Source organism: Palaemon carinicauda, chromosome 37 (assembly GCF_036898095.1).
Source record: "Palaemon carinicauda isolate YSFRI2023 chromosome 37, ASM3689809v2, whole genome shotgun sequence".
Lineage (NCBI taxonomy): Eukaryota > Metazoa > Arthropoda > Malacostraca > Decapoda > Palaemonidae > Palaemon > Palaemon carinicauda.
Genome location: NC_090761.1, coordinates 55,267,444 through 55,287,612, shown reverse-complemented (window position 1 = coordinate 55,287,612; position 20,169 = coordinate 55,267,444). Strand labels below are relative to the sequence as shown.

Here is a 20,169-nt window from a genome sequence, read left to right as displayed (position 1 = left end):
TGACGTCAGCCATGAGTTGGTTGCGGTCACTCGCCAATGACTCGACTCTCTCACCCAGAGCCTGGATGGCACGCATCATATCTGCCATCGAAGGTTGATGAGTGCTAGAAGGGGGGTCGGGAGCAACCACTACAGGGGAAGGAATAGGTTGTGGGGCATGGGGAGAGGAAAAATCAACTGAGCGAGACGAACTCCTCCTGACTCTATCTCTCTCTAGCCTACGTGAATATTTCAGGAATTCTTGAAAATCGAATTCCGAAAGCCCAACGCATTCCTCACATCGATCTTCCAATTGACAGGTTTTACCCCGACAATTGGAACAAATGGTGTGCGGATCGATAGAGGCCTTCGGAAGACGCCTTGAACAGTCCCTAGCACTACACTTCCTGTATTTGGGGACTTGAGAAGGGTCAGACATCTTGAATTAGTCAAAGGGGGGGATCCAAAATCTATCCAAGTCGTCAACAAATAATCCAAAATTCAATAAAAGAATGCAAGGAAGTATTGAAGATAACCTCTGCACAGCGAAAGCTAATAACCAGAAATGAATACTTCACCAAATAACGTGAAAATCAATCCAGAAAGCAACAGCGTATTTAGTAGGTCTTGCCAGTGGCACGACAGAGAGAAAATTGGTTCTGTGTTGACATGGAGTACTTGAGTACCTGCTCGACAGATGGCGCTGTTGATGTACACCCCCACCTGTATAGCGATCGCTGGCGTATTTTGTCCTTAGGTTTTTCTGTCGGGCAGCAGAGCTGACAGCTATATGATCACCGGCTAAGTTTAATATTGAAAAATATATATATATATAATATATACATACATATATATATATACATATATATAAACATTCATATATGTATATATACCCGGTATATGTATATATACATATGTATATATATATATGTATATATACATACATATACATATATACATATATATATATATATATATACATATATATATATATATATATATATATATATATATATATATATATATATATATATATATATATATACATATATATATATATGTATATATATATATTATATATATATATATATATATATATATATATATATATATATATATATATATAGATATATATAGATATATATAACATTTGTATATATATATATATATATATATATATATATATATATATATATATATATATATGTATATATATATATATATATATATATATATATATATATATATATTTATATATAGGCCTATATGCACATATATAAACCTGTAAAATGTGAATCATCCCAAAGTTTTACTTAGATCTTAGTAGTCTTTGAGCTGCAATAGTAGTTCAAGTCAAGAAATACATAGCATGATATTCAGAACATTTCCTAAACATAATATATCCCATTAGCATTGTTAATATATCACCATTCATACCACTGAAGTAATATGACACCCAGATCTTGTTATTGTATTATACAACAATCTTACAACTTTATTTATTAAATACAAAACTTTTCAACTAATATCAGCTACTTATATGTATACTGTATAATTATCTTTCAGGATAAATGTAAAATTATCTTTAGATACTTACTAATGGATATTCCATTGGATTGGAGCATGATCAGTTCATTTGCACTCAAATAGTCTCCATCACCAGATTTATTACATGTAATTCATAATCAACTTGAAGATTTTTCCTGTCAAAATCATGCACTTCTTTCAGTTTTTAAGATTTTTAAAGTGGGCCCCACCATACCCTTTTCTTGATCACTTGTCTCCCGAGTCAACTGGGAATCTCTCTCTTCTGTGGTCGATTGAGGTTGTGCTAGGGTCCAGGCTAATATTCCTGCACCTCCAGAGAAAGAACTTGTTAGTGATGATTGTTCACGTAGAAATTGCTCAGATGGATGCTCTATAGAGCTCGACTATTGCATGTCAGAATGTGCAAGACTAGAAGAAAAAGTCCTTTCTCCACTCAAACCCAACGTACCATCCCCAGAACTCTTTTTCCAAGTTTGTTCTACAACTGAAAGAACAGAAACTCTAGGTCTTCCTTGGCCACGTAATACCATTCTGTTAGGAGTGTGTCTGGCCGAATGTTGTGCCAAAACAACTCCAATATTCTTAACATCATGTTTTTGGTCACTTGGTTTATCTAGTAATGATGACAATATTGGGTTTTGTTCTATGACTGGCTGACTTGAAGATTGGCTTCCAGGAGGAGAACTGTCCCTTTGCTGGAGAGAAGATAGCTATTCTCTTGGATTTTGAACAGGAGGATGCAATACTGAAAGAACAGGCCTAGCCTGATGACTGACAAGTGGTGGCTGATGACTGACAAGTGGTGGCGGATGATCAATATGTGGGGGCTGATGATCAACAGATGGTGAATGACAACCATAACCAGGAGAGGTTGCCCGGTATCCGGGAGAGGTTGCCCGGTATCCGGGAGAGGTTGCCCGGTATCCGGGAGAGGTTGCAAGGTATCCGGGAGAGGTTGCCCGGTAACCGGGAGAGGTTGCCCGGTATCCGGGAGAGGTTGCCCGGTATCCGGGAGAGGTTGCCCAGTATCCGGGAGAGGTTGCCCGGTATCCGGGAGAGGTTGCCCGGTATCCGGGAGAGGTTGCCCGGTATCCGGGAGAGGTTGCCCGGTAACCGGGAGAGGTTGCCCGGTAACCGGGAGATGGCGCTGGCTGGTAACTAGGAGATAGTGTTGGCTGGTAACCAGAAGATGGAGCGGGCTGGTAACCGGCAGTTGGTGCTGGCTGGTAACTACGAGATGGTGTTGGCTGGTAACCGGCAGTTGGTGCTGGCTGGTAACTACGAGATGGTGTTGGCTGGTAACCGGCAGTTGGTGCTGGCTGGTAACTACGAGATGGTGTTGGCTGGTAACCGGCAGTTGGTGCTGGCTGGTAACTACGAGATGGTGTTGGCTGGTAACCGGCAGTTGGTGCTGGCTGGTAACTAGGAGATGGTGTTGGCTGGTAACTGGCAGTTGGCGGTGGCTTGTAACCGGCAGTTGGTGCTGGCTGGTAACCGACAGATGGTGCTGGCTGGTAACCGGCAGTTGGTGCTGGCTGGTAACCGGCAGTTGGTGCTGGCTGGTAACTGGAAGTTGGTGGTGGCTGGTAACTGGAAGTTGGTGCTGGCTGGTAACTAGGAGATAGTGCTGGCTGGTAACTAGGAGATAGTGCTGGCTGGTAACTAGGAGATGGTGGTGGTTGACTAGAGAAGCTTGGTGATGGTCTATCTTTTATTAAATCTGATTGGCTCTGATCTGAAAAATATTGGCCCAGTGATTTTACAGAAGGTTGCATTGTCATAGACAGATTTGAGGAAGTAATTAGTAACGTTTGTGGCACCGGGTTCCGATCCATAGCCCACCAATTTTGAGATTGATTACTTTGGTATCGTCTTTGTGGTTCTTGATGAAGAGAAGGCTGAACACTTATTGGAGACTGAGGTGCTCCTAATCTCGTAGTAAATTGCCGAGATTGCTCGCGAGGGGATAAACTCAAATTTAGGGAAGAGGATTCTCTAGTGCTTAAATAGACTATTTCAGGAATCTGCAATGATAAACACTCCCTTTGTTGCAAATTTTGAGAGGACCCAAGATCTACAATGGATTGAGTAGTTAACCTTTGATTTTTGGATGGAGAGAGTAATGGGGGAGCTTGAATTCTCAAATGTTCAGACAAAGTTAATTGTTTTAATCGATCCCGTACTGGTACCTCTTGATTAGTTGCAACTCCACGTGGAATACGATGCTCACCAAATCCTCTTTGAAAACCTTGAGGGTCCATTTGAAATGGCCTACTCTGGCAAAACAGATTTTCTGCAGGATTTACCAGCGATGGATTGGGAATAATGGGAGTACATCTTACAGGCGAGACGGGAGCAATCCGAGTTGAGCTTACAAATTGAGGAGTTCCAGGTTCTACACTACCTGGTGACCTGGAACTTTCATATCTTTCTGGAAGGCACAAATGCCCTGTGCTCTTTTGCTCGTTACCAACAGACGAATAACTTGCTGCTTGCTGGTAGCTTTGATGTCCTTTAAATGAACTAGGAGAAAGGATAACATTTGGGATTGCTACTTTTGACACCTTAGCACTTTTACTTTTCACCGAAGGTGAAATATTTCTGGTTCCGTAAGTTGATGCTTGTGGCAAATTTGTCGAGTCTATAGACCTGCTGTATACGGGCAAATTTGTCGAGTCTATAGACCTGCTGTATACGGGCATATTTTCTAATGACTGTTGACCAGAATATTCTGGTTGAGCATGTACTGGCAGATTTTCTAAAAACTGTCGACCGGAATATTCTGGCTGCGCATGTACTGGCTGATTTTCTAATAACTGTTGACCAGAGTATTCTGGCTGCGCATGTACTGGCTGATTTTCTAATAACTGTTGACCAGAGTATTCTGGATGAGCATACAGATGTGGTTGCAATAATGGATGAGTAACTGGATGATGTGCATGGACTGATGCATGAGCTTGTGGAGCTCCAGAGGAATTGCCTTCCTTGTTCAGAGGGATAGATTGAACAAGGAGTTTGGAAAGGGATGAAGGGGAAACTTCTGTATTAGAGGAATGAAGATGCACCCTAGGGGAAACCTCTAAATTGTCAGTAGTAGAAAGTACTCCATGGTCTGCAGTTGAAACTGTATAGTCACCCCTTGCAGAAATTGATTGGCTTTCAGCATTAGTTAATTCATCATGATCTGTAGTAGAATGTTCACCTTGATCTCTGGTGAAAAGCATACTAGTAACTTCAGTGGGTAAATAGGCACTAATACTATCTATGTCCATATTATCAAAGGGATTAGCCAATGATTCCCTAGGTACCTCCTTTGAACCTTTACTCTTCATGAAACCTTTTGGGGGACTAATTATACCCTTGACTTTTGAAAATAAGTTTCTTGACCCTTCACTCTTTTGGCTTGGAGAACGAATTGACATCTTAGAGAAAAGTTTTTGGGGAGAAATCTTAATGGGAGATGATGTGGGCCTTTCTGGATTTAAATTACTAGGTAGGGATTCAGATTCAGTGGGTGGGCTTACTGTTATTGTCACTCGAGTTGGGGATCCAAATAGAAAACGAGATGTGTACCCAGTCGAGCACTTATTCTGAGTAGAAGTGGAACTTGTTGGGGATGTAGGACTTGTTGGGGTTGTGGGGCTTGTGAGAGGCATTGGGCTAGAAGGAGAGCTGCTGGAAGATAAAACAGTTTGGGGAGGAGCTAAATCATCAGGTAATAGAGCATCTGACCTCTTCAATTTTTGTTTATCAACACTTTTACCCACATAATCATCCAACACACTTATATTTTCATTACCTTTAGACAAATCTGAGGGACCTGCTTCTAACTCTGTACTTTCATATCTTTGCCAAGGCATATAATTTATAGGGATCTCATCTTGGATAGAAGGAATCGGCGAGGTTAAATCAGACACTCGAGTTGGGGATCCAAATAGAAAACGAGATGTGTACCCAGTCGAGCGCCTATTCTGAGTAGAAGTGGAACTTGTTGGGGATGTAGGACTTGTTGGGGTTGTGGGGCTTGTGAGAGGCATTGGGCTAGAAGGAGAGCTGCTGGAAGATAAAACAGTTTGGGGAGGAGCTAAATCATCAGGTAATAGAGCATCTGACCTCTTCAATTTTTGTTTATCAACACTTTTACCCACATAATCATCCAACACACTTATATTTTCATTACCTTTAGACAAATCTGTGGGACCTGCTTCTAACTCTGTACTTTCATATCTTTGCCAAGGCATATAATTTATAGGGATCTCATCTTGGATAGAAGGAATCGGCAAGGTTAAATCAGACATTCTTTCAGATGTTCCTTCTTTGGTAGGCAGCCAGTTTTCACGAGCAACACCATGTGAACTTGAGGGAACACTGAAATCCGCCTCTATTCTTTCATCTGTAAGAACATTTTGTTGTGTGGGTAGCATGACTTGAGAACGAGTGCTTATGGCATATTGAATAACACTCTCTCTCAACGTAGAAACACTCGCTGGATTTCCGGGACCTTGAACTGTATTTCCTGCTCCTTGACCTAGGCTATCGGCGCCATGACCTCCACTCCCGGCGCCTTGACCTCCACTCCCGGCGCCTTGACCTCCACTCCCGGCGCCTTGACCTACACTCCCGGCGCCTTGACCTACACTCCCGGCGCCTTGACCTACACTCCCGGCGCCTTGACCTACACTCCCGGCGCCTTGACCTACACTCCTGGCGTCTTGACCTACACTCCTGGCGCCTTGACCTACACTCCAGGCGCCTTGACCTACATTATAGGCGCCTTGATCACGTCTCCCTGCGCCTCGACCTCGATTGCCGGTGCCTCGACCTTGATTCCCGGCGCCTCGACCTCGACTCCCGGCGCCTCGACCTCGACTCCCGGCGCCTCGACCTTGACTCCCGGCCCCTCGACCTGGACTCCCGGCCCCTCGACCTTGACTCCCAGCACCTAAACCTCGACTCCCAGCACCTTGACCTAGACTCCCGGCACCTTGACCTAGACTCCCGGCACCTTGACCTAGACTCCCGGCACCTTGACCTAAACTCCCGGCACCTTGACCTTGACTCCCTGCTCCTTGGTCAGGACTTTCAATATGTTCACGAAATCTGTAACTGTCCATTTCCTCAAGATTTTCAGTGACAGTTCTCCTTCTCTGCCTTTGCTTTCGAGACTCGGATGGCAGCAATGAATGCCGAGTTCTTGAAAGGCGTTCAAAGTTTTGGCGATCCATTGGAGATTCTGCACAACTTGTAACAGCTTAGAAGTCAGCTATGGCCTCCCCATACAACTCTTCCTGTAAAACAAATTTCCATAAAAGAATTATTCCTGCATTTCTTTCAGCATATATTGTTTTCATGATAAAGAAAATAAACAGTAATTCTAATAATTTATGGCATTGTTAGATTGTCATTCCATATCAAACTTTAATGATGGGTATGGATGCTAAATATACTAAGAAATTTAAAGGCCCACCAAAGCCTTAGTAAGTTATTACTAAGAAAATGCTGTATCAAGGGGAGTCTATTGTAGAATTTGAAATATCAACTAGGCTACTAAACTTGGGGACTAAAAAAAAAAAAAAAAAAGACAAAATTTTTACGTAATTTATATTTTTCCTAATGATACAAACCTGGAGCTATCTATAGGGGATACATGTATTACTTTTGCCAAAGCTGAAAGACAAGCTATTAGACTTTTAGCGAAGGTGAACCGCCCACCCGCTAGTTAGCAGGGGGTGGGGGTAGTAGCTACCCCACTCATTCACACACCTGGGCTGTGGACCCACTTTGCTTGGAGGTAGGACTTCAAGGGGGACTAGTACTGGCGGGTCAATTTGTATAAATAGCCACAGGTTTGTAACGTTAAGAAAAATACAAATTACATTCAAATTTGTCATTTTTTCAATCATTAATACAAACCAATACTATTTATAGAGGATGAATTAGTTTTTAGGAGGGTGGAAGTCTGTGCTAACTGGCTTTTTGGCTTTGACCCAGGGTTTTATCCTGTGTGTGTTTTGCACATAATTGGTGAAAACTTTACACCTCGCTAAAATCGTGCTAGGCATGGTCCGCGTGTTTGAGATACTTGCACTGTGACTGGTCCGGGTAAGAGTTTTCAGAGTTATCGGAGTTTTCCAAGGGTACCATGGACAATACCCAATCCCACCACCACAAGGGGTATAATGAGTCTACAGTATCTATCTACACCAGGTCAGACAAGGGAAATGGTTCTACCTGCAGATAGTGGAGGTCAGCTTTATAGTGTACTGTAGATGCTGTTACTCCACAAGGTGAAAGATGAAAAAAAGAAAGCCAGTCATTCTTTGTCATTCATCCCAAACTTAACCATGGTTAAACTCTACCCTCCCTTATCTGCTACTTGTCCATCAAGGAGCCTGAGGTTTTAAATCCATTTATTGTGTAAGCACCACAGGATTCATAGAGAACGTATTCTTGTTGATCCTTCTTTTAACTTTCCCCCAGTTGACATTCGGGGGTGAGCTCTTATAATTTCCTTGAGGTAAGGCCTTTAGTTTCTCTTTGGCATAGTAACTGTTGATTTGAATTATTGGTCATGCTGCAAAGGACTCCCAGACCTAAGGGTTCGGATTCTGGGATCCAAGCTGCCAGAAACAAGGTCGAGCATTACCTGTCCCATCGTCGTGCATGAGAGACGTTAGGGGTTCCCCAACTATTGGCTGAAACCAACACAAGTGGGAGACCTGTCATCAAGGTCAGGTGAACATCTGCTGCTTGGAGTCCTGGATCAGAGTCTCCTTTCCAACTAAGGGTCTGTAGGCTTAGGGAATAGCAATGGCCTTCCATTGCCGAGACCGAGAGAAGTTTTCTCCCGAAAGTAATTGAGGAATTCCCCTAAAGCTGACATAGTAGCATCGATGGGAGGGATACCGCTTCCATGATACCAACTTACAGTACACTTAACCTGGATGGCCGAAGCCAACGATCTATGCAGGAATCCAGACATCCTATTTGCAACCTGTTGCAAAAAAGACTGAGTGAGGACCAGCTGGATAATCTCTAAGCGTGAAGTCACAGCGAAGGTACTGCTTTGTGAAAGATGTTCACATGTGGCTCTTAGTCACAGAGGGGGATCTCTTGGGATCTCCATCAGGAGTTTCATACGAACCAACTAGGTAAGCGTGACGAGTCTGCTGGGCAAGACGAATCTTGCTGGTGAGATGAGTCTGCTGGGCAAGACGAATCTTGCTGGTGAGATGAGTCTGCTGGGCAAGACGAATCTTGTTGGCAAGATGAGTCTGCTGGACAAGACGAATCTTGCTGGTGAGATGAGTCTGCTGGGCAAGACAAGTGTTGATGGCGAGATGAGTCTGCTGGGCAAGACAAGTGTTGATGGCGAGATGAGTCTGCTGGGCAAGACTGATGGCCTGTTCCTGAAGATTAAGGGAAGAGGATGGATGAATCCAGTTCCCGTAAGATCTCTCAGGATCTAGGTCAGTAAGCAAGATGAGTCTTCTAACAAGACAAGACTGCTGAAGATGAGGCCTGCCCTGAAGGGCAATGGCAGAGAATGGGCGAACCCAATTCTCGTCGAAGGAGTCCCCCGGAGGAGAGACCAACCAGGAAAAGGTATTCTCTCACGGATGGGAGAGACGACCACCATTTGCTGCCGCTGCCGGCGATCCTTCCAGCAATCAGGAAGATTACTGCAAAATGGCTGGTGGAAGGACTACTCTCTTGGCAGTGGATTCAACGAATCCACTCTTTTTGCTGGATGAATCCTCCGAAGGGGAGACCAACAGGCGAAGGAAGTCTTTTCCGACACGATCAACATCTGCTGCCATAGCAGGCTATTTTCCGCACAAGCAAGAAGATTGTTGACCAGTATTTGGAGGGATTCTCCCTCAGAAGGGAAAGTTCCAGCACCTAGAAGTGACCCTCTTGGTTGCACCGTCTTTTTCCCATCCACGAGTTCCAGCTGAAGTTAAAGGTCAACATCGGATGTTGTCCAAGAAACGAGCACAAGCTCAAATCTGAATTCTCCCCAACGGGGATGGTACCCCTTGTCCGTAGGAAAGTTACCCTCACCTCTGGGAGGTTTAAGCATCAGTAACGTTCAGTCTCTGACCAGAGTCCGGAGGCTGGGTGGTGTAGCATGGCCTCCCACTTTCATTTGATGTATCAGGAGGAAGAGTTCAATCCAAGTAAGGGCCGAGGTCAACTCCTCGGTGAAATTCCGTTTATCAACCGACTTCTCCGGTCTGTCTCCTTCCCAGGTCTCACAGAGACCCATGAAGTAGGAAGGATTCTGAAATGGAATAGCACTTGTATATATTTGTATACTGTATTTTATTAAGTTTATCAGTTGCAATTATTTATTGAGAAAACAATACTACCATTTTTAGTTTATAAGATATTTCCTATTTAGTGGGAGTCCCAGTTTGGCAGGGATTCAGCTGGTGGTTGTTATCGGGGTTGCAAGCAGCAACGTGCACAGAGATAACGACTGTGTTGTGTGATGGCCGTATTATCTATTCCTATCTTATAACCTTATCCTATTCCCAATTAACATTATCCTTCTCTACCCAGTGCCATGTCTCGTTACTAGAGTGCTACTATAAGATAAAGGTAAGCTGTGAGATATCATTGTGTGTATTTGGTATGGACCACGTGTTGGTTCGTAGGCGGTTAGCCTATGTCATGCTAGAGTTCTAATTATCCAATGTTCAGTTGTTGTTATTGTATTAGCAGCAGTCTAGTTTACCTTACCTATGCAGGACCTTATGTAGTCTGACCTTGTTTACTATTTATCTTGAGAATTAAGGCCATCACAAATTGGCGACGAGTTTGATGCTAAACCATGACAATTGGTGTTATGCTAATAAATTAACCTAGTCTTCGTATATATTTGCCTAAAATAACTATGTGATTGGACTCTTGAGAACATGCTACAATGTGCAGCTTTTTTTTTTTCTTTTTTTTTTTTTGACAAAAAAAAAAATCTAAATTTTACCCATGCAGTAGAAATTGATGTCGCTGGGGGAGCAGCTGACAAAGTTGTCTGCGAGTTCAGTCAGAAATCTAATACTCTTAGTCTTGAGGTAAATACTATTAAGACTACTAGTTCCAAAACTAATTCCTTTCCTTAGCAGAAGTCTAAGCAGGGAGGGAAGAAGAAAGAGAAGGGAAAAAGACCAGATAAGCCATATAGTGGGTGCGGTAAAAGCCACTGGAAAAGTGACTATCCTTTCGAAAATACAGAATGTTATTTGTTTAAGTGCACAGGGCACATTGCCAAGGTATGTTTTCCAAGAATACTTGTAAGTATATCTCATCAAAACCTGCTGAGGAGACTAGTCTAAGACTGTAAGTTTGGTAGAATTTAGTGGTACAGGTAACTCTGGTAATGAAGGGGCAAGTGAGTACATTTTCACAGCAACTTCTAATGTGGGAGATCCGTACTGTTACACTAAATGTAAATAATAACGCTGATGTTAGATTTCAGGTAGACACTGGTGCTCCATGTACCATAATTAGCGAGCACGAGTTCTGTACGAGTTTTCTTAAGGCTACCCTCAAATTAATTCCTTCTTTGACTAAAGTGAAGAAGTATGGCGAGTAACATTCCCGTATGTGGAGAGATTCATGTAAGGATTCGTTTCCGAGGACAAGTCTTGGAGAACCAAAACATTGTTATTGTCAATGATTCTGATACTAATCTATTAGGGCATAATTTCTTGCCAGCCCTTCATATTAGCCTAAGTCTAGGTGATAGTTCAGTCCTTGCTGTGACATACAAGACAGTGGTGTCCAAGTTTCCGATGTGTTTAAATAGGAACTAGGGACTTTTAAAGTCATAGAAGTATCTCTTGACTTTCAAGGAGTCCGTATCCCCTAAGTATTGTAATGCTCGTAATGTTCCCTATGCCATGCATGCTAAGGTTGAGGTCTCATTGGACAAGTTGTTGGTGCAAGATATTATTCAGCTTGTGGCTCATTCTAATTGGGCTGCCCCAATCGTAGCCATACTCAAAGGTGATGGTACCCTCATAATATAATAAGGGTTTGTGTGAAAAAAAAATATCAATAAGTTGGTTTTTTTTTGTTTAATGAGCCTCGAGCCTTCCAGAAATGTTCCAAATAATCTGTAACGTGTTTATATGTTTTTCTCAAGTAGTTAGTAGAAATCCCTACACCCAGTAGGGTTTTAGATTTAGAAAGACTAAGAATCCTGCCAATGCCAGAGCACCCTGTTGGGGAACTTGGTTTTATCTGCTGATGTAAAAAGATGACTCACTTGACTTCTAGAATGCAGTTATGGGTGTCAGATTTGTAATGCAGTTTCTATTGTGTGATCAATTGTATCACTGGCAGTAGTGTTCCCATCATGTAATTGCCTGATATTCCAAGAAAAAAAATTGATGATACTGCTACCAGGGCTGGGGAGTCGGAGTCAGAGTCGAGGCCAATTTATAGACTAGAGGAGTCGGAGTCGGTAAAATTCCACCGACTCCGACTCCTCAAAAAAGGGATTTTGACGAAGGAAAAATCTATTTCTGGGGAGAGACCTGTGGCGCCCGGTGAAAAGTCCTTCTTGTATATCTTTTCTGATAAAACCTTCCAATTATACCAGAGAAAGATAAAAGCATGGAATGCTGAGGTTACAACCCTCGCGCGAGCACCTTTTGGGTGTCGTGTATAAAGCAAAGGCGCGTGAAATCCACTATTCACAGGTTGTCTTCCATTTAGTTAATTCCTTCGTCAAAGGGATGGGCCGATACAAAGGCCCTAGCCAAACCCCCATCGCCACACCACCCACGCCACGACGCGAGCGCCATCTGAACATCATCCTTCTTTTTGGAATCCAAAGTGTTGAATTGTTTTGTTGTGCTCTCGGTCTTTTTTATCAATCGTGGATTTATTTTGTCATGTCCGAAGCTCCATCTTCACACATTCCAATGTTAAGTACCATAGTTTGTTTTGACAGTTTTTTATTGTACCGGGCTTTTGTTTTATATCCAGTATAGTCTGTTTTATTATTCCCGTCTGGCCTTTCATGGCGGCCATTGTTTGTTCACTTGTTTGGGAATTCATCTTTGTCTGCCCGTTTAGTACTCTGTCACTTAGGTTCTTGGTTAAGTCCCTGGCCTTATGCCTTTAGAACCGTTATTTTTTTTTTTTTTGTGTATTTATGCTCATGGTACTTTTTGCTATTAGGTTTTGATAACTCTAAGGCTTCTCCTCGGGATCCCTCTGCCTCCGTACGACCCAAGGTGAAGCCACTTCGAACTTATAAGACTTCAGCTTTGCCAGTATCAACGTCACCGGTCCCCGGACCCTCGACAGTTCCTGATATTCATATTGCTCCTCGTAAAACCACTACTCCTAAGAAGTCTAAGTCTACCAAATCCAAGAAAAAACCAACGGGTGACTTTCAGGTACCCTGGGCTGATCTCCTCCCCATCCAACTGATCAAAGGATTGGTCAGGGATCAAGTTCAACATCACTCTGGTGCAATAACAGAGATTAAGGATATGATGGCTACTCTGATCCGCGCCGGAACTCAGTTTCCTCCCCCTTCTGCTCCAGACGCATCGAAGCTGCCGCCCTTCGATAAAAACAATCCTTGGCGGTTTGCCTTGCATGCTCCATTCGTAGATGGTTCCCTAACTCTGGAGGGCATGGGCACCCGCCCTCTAGAGGACCTGGAGCTCTATCCCCCGGGCCTAGCATTCCCGTTCAATGGTTTTGTACGGTTAAAGGAACATGCATTGGTCCGTATGGACAAGGTACCGAAGGAAACGGTCATATTTCCAAAAGAGCAGGCCCAGGCTATCTGGGCCAGAACACTATCAGAGTGGGGGTGTATTAACTCCAAGCTCACCCCACACAAAGGTTCCTACACTATTTTTACGACAGCGGCCTCCATCTCTTTGCCGCTCATAGACAAAGTCACAGAGCTGACTATACAGGCCATCAAGGAAGGCTCTTCCATGCCGGCTCTCAAGGAGACGGACCCCACCTCTTTGCTTATTCCGGGTACCTCGGCAGCCTGGGATGCTGCGGCTTCTACCTTCACGGTGGGGAAACTAGACCCGGACTGTGCCTCTACTCTTTTCTCTGAGAAGCTTCCCAGATTAATAGAGAGTCTTCTCAAAACTGAGTTCGAGACCCGTACTAGACTTGCTAGGTCCCTCCAATCCATCACCTCCATGGAGTCCCTAGCATCTCTTTACCCAGAGGAAATGCTGTTCAGAGTCGCCACAAAGAACCAGCTGGTATCCTACCAAATAGATCTCCATGACTTCTGGTCAGCTCGGGTTAGTTGCAGGAAGTTCGTTCTGTCGGAGGCCACCATCAGGCATGAGCCGAACAGACTGATAGCGTCGTCCTGCTGGGGTAAGACCCTCTTCCCTCAGACCGAGGTGGATAAGGTTCTTCAGGACGCAGCGAGGGCAAACCAGAATTTGCAGGTAAGGTGGGGTCTCTCAGCCAAAAAGAGGTTCGAACCCCAGAGACACCAAAAATGAAATTTTTGCGCTGGAGAAATATTCTCTTTTGGTATCCTAAGTCACATTTTTTCAAAGTCGCTCAAAAAACGTTTCATATTACCCGCCGTTTTCTTTAACACCCTCTCGAATAAAGGCAGTCACTGGGAAACACATATGGCTCCTGCCATCTCTCGTCCATAAGCCAAACTAAAACAATAATACTATACATGCGATCAGCTGTTCTCTCCACGCAAGAGCCTCTGGACATTAAAGTTTATTTCATGATTAACTCTTCATTTAATCACCATTAGCCATTTAAAAGGTAGGAGTTGTTACTGATTCATTGTTTTATGCATCACGTATATGAATAATCATAGAATTAAGTCATTATTTATATGTAAACATCGTGAAATGACGGGTGATTTGATTACAGTTTCGTGTAGCCTAGCAAAAGCTGAATCCAAGAAATTACGTGAAATTTTTTCGATAAAACAATTACTTAATAGGCTAGTAGGCTGTATCCTGGTGCAACAGTGCTAACTGTATTACTGGCTTACTCTCACTTGACTGACCATAAGATTCTGCAGGGTGAAGAGGACAAGTGATGGTGAGAAAATAAACAATTTGGAAGCAATTTGTATTTTTCCTAACGATACAAACCTGTAGCTATTCATAGGGATTATCTTTCTGCAAAGCTGGAAGACTAACCATAAGACTCTTAGGAGAGGTGAAACTACCCAACCGCTAGTTAGCAGGTGGATACGGGGCTAGCCAGCCACCCCGCTCACACACACCTGTTTCGTCACTTTTAATTGCAGGAGGAACTTCTTGGGGACAGGTGATGGTGGGTCAATTTGTATAAATAACTATAGGTTTATATCGTTAGGAAAAATGAAAAATTCGAAGATAATTTGTATTTCTCCTAACCATACAAACCTTAGCTATTTACATTGGGTTTACCTTTTAGCATAGCTGAAATGGCGAGCCATTAGAATTTAACGAGGGTGTATTACCCCCGCGCTAGTTAGCAGGGGGGTAGGGGAGTGGTAGCTAGCTACCCCTCCGGCCCTCACACACCGGTGAATGCTTCACTTTCACTTAGAGGTAGGACTTGTCTTGGGGGACAGGGCTGGCGGGCAAATATATGTAAATAGCTAAGGTTTGTATGGTTAGGAAAAATACAAATTAGGCCTATCTTCGAATTTGTCATTTGTTCCGTAACCGAAATACAAACCACGCTATTTACATTGGGTGACTTACCCCTTAGGAAGGGTGGAAAGTCCTCACCCATACTGGCTTTGGCTTTACCCGGGGACTCAGAATCCGAGTGAGTCGCACTCGAGAAAAGGAGTCCCTGCACCTCACAAGTTCCTTGCTCCGCAAGGAACCGTGTGGCCTACATAAGCTTGTGTGTGAAGGAAGAAGTGTGACCCGTCCTAGGCAGTTGACCTGAAGTTCCAGAAGGAACTCTGGGTTAGGACGTTCCCAATACCACCTCGTCAGGGTATGGGGGACGCGACAGTATTGACTCAATACTCGGAACACAAGGAAGCATGGTTTACCTGCAGAGGTTTGAGGTCAGCTATGCAGAGACCAGAATGCTGCTTCCCAGTAGAGGGGATGATGAAGAAAGAAGTAAGGGCCAGACATACTTCTTTCGTTCATGCAGACTAAAACCTGATAACAATGCCCTCAATCTTCTGCTACCTGTCCAAAAAGGAGCCTGAGGTTAGACCAGCTGTTGTGTAGCCACCACAGAGCGATAGAAACGTATCGATACTCCTGTGGGTCACGCCCTGCAGGAAGCGGGCTGCGAAGGTCATTAGATGCTTCCAGACTCTAGCTTGTAGCACCTGCGTCACAGAGTAGTATTACTCGAAGGCGAGGGACGTTGCGATGTATCCGACATCGTGCTGTAGGGCGACGTGACGGGGGAGGGTCTGGATTCAGGTCGAGATGAATGTCCTTGAGTCCGAGCTGAAGAGGTATACTGGTGTCTCCCCCCGTGTCCTTGTTGTGCATCCAACCCGGCTGCACGTGAGGACAAACTCCAGCTGTTCCCAAAGATAACCCCTCGATTCCTTTACTAGCAGGAAGGAGAAGGTCTTGGGTCATCAGATACAGAATGGTGAATCGAAATCTTGAAGGAATTGAACCGAAGGGCCGGGTCCCCAAGATTCTGAGTCTAGCCAACAACTCAGGAGCGAACCTGAATGTTGCCTTCCCCCATTCCTTAGAAAGGGCGGAGTCGTACGAGACCAAGAAGATTGCTTACACACTGGCAGCGGCCAGAGTGAGCAGGAGACCCAAGACGGAATACGATCAGAGGCCTGACGTAAAGGGTCTTAAGAAGATCTCTTAAGGGACTAAAAAGTCCGAGCCATGCTCCATGTTGGAGGTCTCATTCCGACTAAGGCAGGGACGTTCGCAGCGTCGCATGAGCGAGGAAAGGTCCAGCGGGAAGGAAAAAGTTATTCCTTTCAGCCTTTAGGTCAGGGAAAGGCTGAGCGACAGGCTTCATTGCCGAGAGTGGAAAGGAGTTTCCTCCCGCCGAAAAGCAATAAGTTCGTTATTGCCGGAGAAGAGGCCTCAAGGGAAGAGGTATATCTCCCACGACACCAACCACCGAAAACTCTCCACTTCGCCTGGAAGACCCCAGCGGATGACTATCACAGATGACGCGACCTCCGCCCCGCGACTGTAGCGGGTTGTCTCTTCTTGAGGAGGCAGCGTAGTGTCTCCAGGCATGAAGCCGAAGCGACGCCCCTGCTCGTGAAAGATGTTACAGTGTGGTTGCTTGAGTAGCCTGTGCCATGGGAGAAGCTCTCCCTGGAGTTCTGTCAGGTGAAGCAGAGGGTCCGGAAACCGTTCTGCGTAAAGTCCCAGTGGAGCTCTCAGGGCCATTGAAAGGTTGACAGACAACCTGGTCTTGTTGAGACCCATTCTCAACAGACAACAAAGGAGGGAAGACGCAGGCGTCGATGTTGTCCCACCATCACCGGAATGCATCTAGCCAAAGAGTCTCGGGGTCTGAGACTGGGGGGAAGAACAGCGGAAGCTTGAGGTTCCAAGCTGACGCGATCAGATCCCCCAGGCCAGGACTTGCTGGTTACTCAAGGCCAAAGACCCCCAGGTACACTCTTTTTACGAGGCTCTGCTCAGATAGTCGGAGAGAACATTCCTCTGCCCGGAATGAGCGAGCCGATGGTGGTATTGAGAGGATCTCAAATCATCTCAGTATCTCTACTGCAAGATGCGAAGGTATGAAAATGCATCCCTTGCTGGTTAGAACACGCCAGTACCATGAAGTCGTCGCGCACGGAGCGATTCGGCAGGAGCTGTAGGATCTGTAGAGGGGCCAGACTACGGCCCCTAAGCCTGCCTGAATGATGGAGAGGTATCCTTCAGGTCCTGACCATAGGCCTGGACCGGAACAAGCCCCCCCCCTTTTCTTTGACGAGTCCGAGAACCGCATCAAAAATGTGGGGAAAGGACGAGAATATCCACTCCCATCAAGAGGTTCCATAGGTCAACACCATTGCAGGTCTAATCGTTCCACTGGTCCCATAGGGGCCAGAAAGTCCGGTTAATCGTTGCTTTGAAACCACCGGAACTTGGGCCGCCCCACAGGGAACTTATCCTGAGGCGACCATTCGGAACTTTAGACGGGTCAATGAGGAAAAGAGACCTAGGAAACGTTCCAAGGTAGGGCTGAAAGCTCTGCCTGACTGAAAACAGGTACTGCGACTCTCCTCAGCTCTGCCACAGTCAACTGAAGGGAAGGCTCGGAGGAGGCGGCAACAGAATCTGGCGTCCCCAGGCGGTCACCCATCCGAGTACCGACCAGACCCGACGTTGGTTAACCTCGCTGGACGGATGAGAAGCGGGGTTTCCAACGTGGTAAGGCCGTTGACTCAATATCATGGCTAGATACTCCAGATGTTGAGGTCGAAGAAGAGAAGGCTCCTAGCAAATTACCATGAACCCCCACTCATGGTAAGGATCCGGAAGCTTGTCCCGGCGTTGAAGAAGGTCGAACCTGAGCCTACCGGAGTTGACCAGACCTCCAAAAGGCGAAGGAGGCGGATGCCTGCTCCTGAGCGGCCATGAGAAAAGCAGGGAGAGTTCTCTGGGGAAAAACCTGCGATGCCATGGCGGGATCGCCACACTGCATCTTAAGCAGGAATACCTGTAGTCTAGGCTGAATTACAAGAGCTTCCTGGAAGATGGATGGAATGGAAACTGAAAATACCCGTCCTTCCGATCCAGAGCCTAAGGAGTCCTGTCGCCTCGTTACCAGTCTGATCGATTCTGCTGTTCCACGCTGGACGAAGTTTGTTCGACAAACTTGATCAGAGCTGAGAGGTCGACTACGGAATTCCCGTCTCAGATACTTTCCTACGAGAAAGGATCGACCGAAGAAGCCGGGGGGTGAAGCCGTCGACGATCCCATGGAGGACCTTCTCCTAGGGCATGGATCATTCTGCCCAAACGGGCAAACTCTTGCCGACCCTATGGCATAGAGGTTCAGTGACACTGAATTCGCTGACAGAGACAGCAGGCGCGATATCCTTGGCTGATCACGGAGATCGTGCAGGAATCGGCATGGGGAAGCTGTTATCCGGATGAGTAACCTTAGGCATCCTCCCAGCGTAAAACCTGCAAGGGGAGGATAGTCAATCCTAGAGATCGTGAACTCTGCCGCTCCCTCTAGGATTATGCCTGCGATGCCATGGCGGGATCGCCACACTGCATCTTAAGCAGGAATACCTGTAGTCTAGGCTGAATTCCAAGAGCTTCCTGGAAGATGGATGGAATGGAAACTGAAAATACCCGTCCTTCCGATCCAGGGCCTAAGGAGTCCTGTCGCCTTGTTACCAGTCTGATCGATTCTGCTGTTCCACGCTGGACGAAGTTTGTTCGACAAACTTGATCAGAGCTGAGAGGTCGACTACGGAATTCCCGTCTCAGATACTTTCCTACGAGAAAGGATCGACCGAAGAAGCCAGGGGGTGAAGCCGTCGACGATCCCATGGAGGACCTTCTCCTAGGGCATGGATCATTCTGCCCAAACGGGCAAACTCTTGCCGACCCTATGGCATAGAGGTTCAGTGACACTGAATTTGCTGACAGAGACAGCAGGCGCGATATCCTTGGCTGATCACGGAGATCGTGCAGGAATCGGCATGGGGAAGCTGTTATCCGGATGAGTAACCTTAGGCATCCTCCCAGCGTAAAACTTGCAAGGGGAGGATAGTCAATCCTAGAGATCGTGAACTCTGCCGCTCCCTCTAGGATTATGCCCCCCCCAGGAGAGCCTACCGTGCTACCTGTTCCTGACAGGAGGGGACTGCTATTGGACACCTTGTCTCAGTTGTCGTAGCTGGTCCCAAAACTTAGGCCGACGAGGCTGAAAGAAAGAGGCGCTGGAGCCCTGCAGGGTCTGGAAGAAAGCGCCTTGGAGGAGTGAAAACAGAAGTCGACTTCCTCCGCACAATCGCTGTCTATGTCTCTGTCCTTGGGCACAAACAAGCTCTTCCCAAGGATGAAAGGGTGTCTGAGGTTGTCGACATCCACGGATGAGACACCCGAAAGGAAGCCATCGGTCATTGCGTCCAGATGTCCAACATCGAGCTTGCCCGCAAGTTCGAAACTTGGCGACGAAACGCCAAGGTGCTTGAGCCCGAGAGGAGGAAAGTACCCATGATCTTCCTGTAGCTTCCTTGAACAAAACCTCGGGTCGCAACCGAGGAGGGAAAGGACCCGGTAAGCCCCTTTCACGAGAAGAAGAGGAAGAGGAGGGAAAGGACCCGGTAAGCCCCTTTCACGAGAAGAAGAGGAAGGGGTAAACCAGTCACCCCTTGGCCGATGGAGAAATCTCGAACGGAAAGCTCCCTGGCCAAACCCTTCCAGGGAATGACGGGGAAGGGCTAACCCAGGTTCTGGAAAGAAGAATGTTGCTCAGACCTCCCTGAAGATTCTTCCTGCTATTGCATGTGCCATGCTCTGCGTTTACGGGGCGAGGCCGTGTTCTGGAAATACGCTCCAGAAGACTCGCCAGACTGGCCATGCTGCGAAACCCCAACGGGAATCGCGGTCGCAATCGCCCTGGTGCTCGCGTAATGGTAAATCAATGGTTTGCGCGTGGCCTAACGTGGAAGCGCCCATGCGCGGG

The 20,169-nt window shown here is 45.8% G+C and overlaps 1 protein-coding gene and 1 pseudogene across 2 annotated transcripts in view; both read right to left on the bottom strand.

The window, feature by feature from the left end:
• The window catches only part of LOC137629692 (uncharacterized), a 46,262-nt gene that overhangs the window by 8,401 nt on the left and 17,692 nt on the right, over window positions 1-20,169 (bottom strand). Inside the window, exons 2-3 of one of the 2 annotated variants that reach the window (XM_068361250.1) lie at window positions 4,213-6,815; window positions 1,577-4,176 (exon numbers count right to left, since the gene is read on the bottom strand). In XM_068361250.1, coding sequence (XP_068217351.1) covers window positions 2,238-4,176; window positions 4,213-6,752 — 4,479 coding nt within the window. In that variant the 5' untranslated portion in view covers window positions 6,753-6,815 and the 3' untranslated portion in view covers window positions 1,577-2,237. Of the gene's footprint in view, window positions 1-1,576; window positions 6,816-20,169 lie in introns of both variants that reach the window. The other variant, XM_068361249.1, reaches the window with a different exon arrangement.
• LOC137629870 (5S ribosomal RNA) lies at window positions 17,790-17,908 on the bottom strand (annotated as a pseudogene).